Source organism: Anarrhichthys ocellatus, unplaced genomic scaffold (genome assembly GCF_004355925.1).
Source record: "Anarrhichthys ocellatus isolate YVR2014 unplaced genomic scaffold, GSC_Weel_1.0 scaffold128, whole genome shotgun sequence".
NCBI classification, from domain to species: Eukaryota; Metazoa; Chordata; class Actinopteri; order Perciformes; family Anarhichadidae; genus Anarrhichthys; species Anarrhichthys ocellatus.
The window spans coordinates 131,808-134,803 of NW_022280158.1; the positions used below are offsets into that span (position 1 = coordinate 131,808).

Below are 2,996 nucleotides of genomic sequence, written 5' to 3' on the forward strand. Positions count from 1 at the left end.
GTGTGTGTGTGTGTGTGTGTGTGTGTGTGTGTGTGTGTGTGTGTGTGCGCGCGTGTGTGTGTGTGTGTGTTTTGTCCAGGCAGAGAGGTGCCGGAGCTGTGGGAGGTCGGCTCCATCACGCCGCTCTTCAACCAGACCATCGTGGAGGGACCACACAGAGGTTTACTTTTACACACTGATGCACTGGCTTTGATATTCTCTGATGACGTGCAACACGACCACCAGGTGGCAGCGTTCACTCAGTACAGAAGCTGAATGTATAAACTCAGATGTCCTCTGTCCTCTTTGAACCCACGGTGCACAATTTATGGAGATTTCCTCTAAACCAACTGAGCCAGACACTCCGGCAGATATTGAAGATTAAAAACGTAACGCTGCACAGGAAGAGAAGTGTATTTTCAAATCACTGCTGACTTAACTTGTTAGAAAGCGTTCCACGTACTTTGCTGCTCTTGGTCTGTTTTCCACACTTCTGTTGGAGGGATCTTATAAAACAACTCATGCAAAACAGATGAATGAGGGATGATTATGTTAATAGCAACATGGACTAGAGACAAAGTCATGCAGCGTTGTTGGACACTAAACATGAAAGCATGCAGAGTGTGTAAAGTATATAAATCAGTCTGACACAGCAGAACAATACAATAAATACATGAGTTTACAACCAGCTGGTGCAACACGATCCTGTATGAGAGAACTAGATTTTAACCTTCTTTGTTCAAAGGTTTCTCTTCGTCCATCCTCTTTTTTCCTGAACCTTTCTCCTCTCGTTTCGAGTAGGTAACGTCTCCTCCTTCAGACTCCCTGTCGGTGAGTAACTCAGCGCTTTAAAAGAAAAAGAAAGAAGCCCTTTCAAGCATCTGTTGTCCTCTTCAGGACGCTTCGAGAGCCGCTCAAATCTTGTTTCCAATCATCTATTTTAAACCCCAGAATGGCACCAACTGCCCACGCATCTGAGTCACATCTCTCCATCTGGGATGAGCTCCGTGCTAACCAGCAGAGTCCACTCAACTGATCATGGTGAGTCTCCACAGGAGGCCAGCGCTTCATCTTCAGACTCATTCTGTCAAACCTGCAGACTGGGAATTAGCTTCAGTCTCCAGAATAACGTGTAAAAGCTGTGAACAGGAATAAGTTCCTGGTTTATTCATGCTGCGGGCTACTGAATGTCATTTAGATGTTGTGTATATCATGTCCAGTTATGAACAATGTGACCTGAGTCACTGCAAAGATCAGGATTCATACATTAGGGAATCTAAAGTTCCATACATACTGTTGATTTTTTTGCTGTCTAAGATGAAAGTGTTGTTGATTTGTCTCTGAGTTCTTCTTCTCGTTTGTGTTTCAATCATTAGTTTCACCAGCAACTACAGAGGAACCAGCTGCTACAACAGCGAAGAGGACCACTTCCCAGCCGCTGGCAACAGCTGGACAACCTGCAACCGTGACGCCGCAAAGTCAAACTACAGCGGGCCGACCGGAGACGACACAAAGACGGACAACACAGAAAGTAACAACACAAGCAGTGATGACAGCTCAGACAACAGCTACAGAAAGAGGAACAAGCTTACAACCAATCACGTCAACGCAACCAACCACCACCCTGAGAGTCACCACTGCCTCTGTCGCAACAGCTGCAGCTCCAACCACAATAAGAGCTCAACAAACCACAGTTAGAGCGACACCAACCACATCGAGCACAGTAGGAGCTCCTTCAACCACAGTAGGAGCTCCATCTACCACAGTAAGAGCTCCATCTACCACAGTAGGAGCTCCATCAACCACAGTAGGAGCTCCTTCAACCACAGTAGGAGCTCCATCTACCACAGCAAGAGCTCCATCAACCACAGTAGGAGCTCCATCTACCACAGTAAGAGCTCCATCTACCACAGTAGGAGCTCCATCAACCACAGTAGGAGCTCCATCAACCACAGTAGGAGCTCCATCAACCACAGTCGGAGTTCTTTCAACCACATCAACCATAGCAGGAGCTCCATCAACCACACCAGCCACAGTAGGACCTCCATCAAMCACAGTAGGACCTCCTTCAACCACAGTAGGACCTCCTTCAACCACAGTAGGACCTCCTTCAACCACAGTAGGAGCTCCATCAACCACAGTAGGAGCTCCATCAACCACAGTAGGACCTCCTTCAACCACAGCAGGACCTCCTTCAACCACAGTAGGAGCTCCATCAACCACAGTAGGAGCTACATCAACCACAGTAGGATCTCCTTCAACCACAGTAGGACCTCCTTCAACCACAGTAGGACCTCCTTCAACCACAGTAGGACCTCCTTCAACCACAATAGGCGCTCCATCAACCACAGTAGGCGCTCCATCAACCACAGTAGGAGCTCCATCAACCACAGTAGGAGCTCCATCAACCACATCAGCCACAGTAGGACCTCCATCTACCACAGTGGGAGCTCAATCAACCATAGAAAGAACTCTTTCAACCACATCAATTATAGTAAGAGCTCCATCAACCACAGTAACAACTCCATCAACCACAGTAAGAGCTCCATCTACCACAGTGGGAGCTCAATCAACCACAGTAAGCACTCCATCAACCATAGTAGGACCTCCATCAACCACATCAATTATAGTAAGAGCTCCATCAACCACAGTAAGAGCTCCATCAACCACAGTGAGAGCTCCATCTACCATATCTACCACAGTAACAGCACCGTCAACCTCAGAAGAAGCTCCATCAACCATATCAACGACAGAAGAAGCTCCATCAACCACAAATAGAGCACCATCAACGATAAGAGCTCGACTAACCACAGTAGGATCCCCATCAACCACAGACGCAGCTCCATTTACCATAAGGGCTCGACCAACCACAGTACGAGCTCCACCAACCACAGTACGAGCTCCACCAACCACAGTACAAGCTCCACCAACCACAGTACGGGCTCAACCAACCACTGTACGAGCTCCAACAACCACTGTACGAGCGCAACTAACCACTGTACGAGCACCACCAACCA

At 47.8% G+C, this 2,996-nt stretch overlaps 1 protein-coding gene across 1 annotated transcript in view; it reads left to right on the forward strand.

The window, feature by feature from the left end:
- Positions 1 to 2,996, forward strand: part of hhla1 (HHLA1 neighbor of OC90) — a 15,269-nt gene that overhangs the window by 5,140 nt on the left and 7,133 nt on the right. Inside the window, exons 8-11 of the mRNA XM_031877190.1 lie at positions 80 to 160; positions 781 to 810; positions 931 to 1,020; positions 1,356 to 1,670. Coding sequence (XP_031733050.1) covers positions 80 to 160; positions 781 to 810; positions 931 to 1,020; positions 1,356 to 1,670 — 516 coding nt within the window. The remainder of the gene's footprint in view (positions 1 to 79; positions 161 to 780; positions 811 to 930; positions 1,021 to 1,355; positions 1,671 to 2,996) is intronic.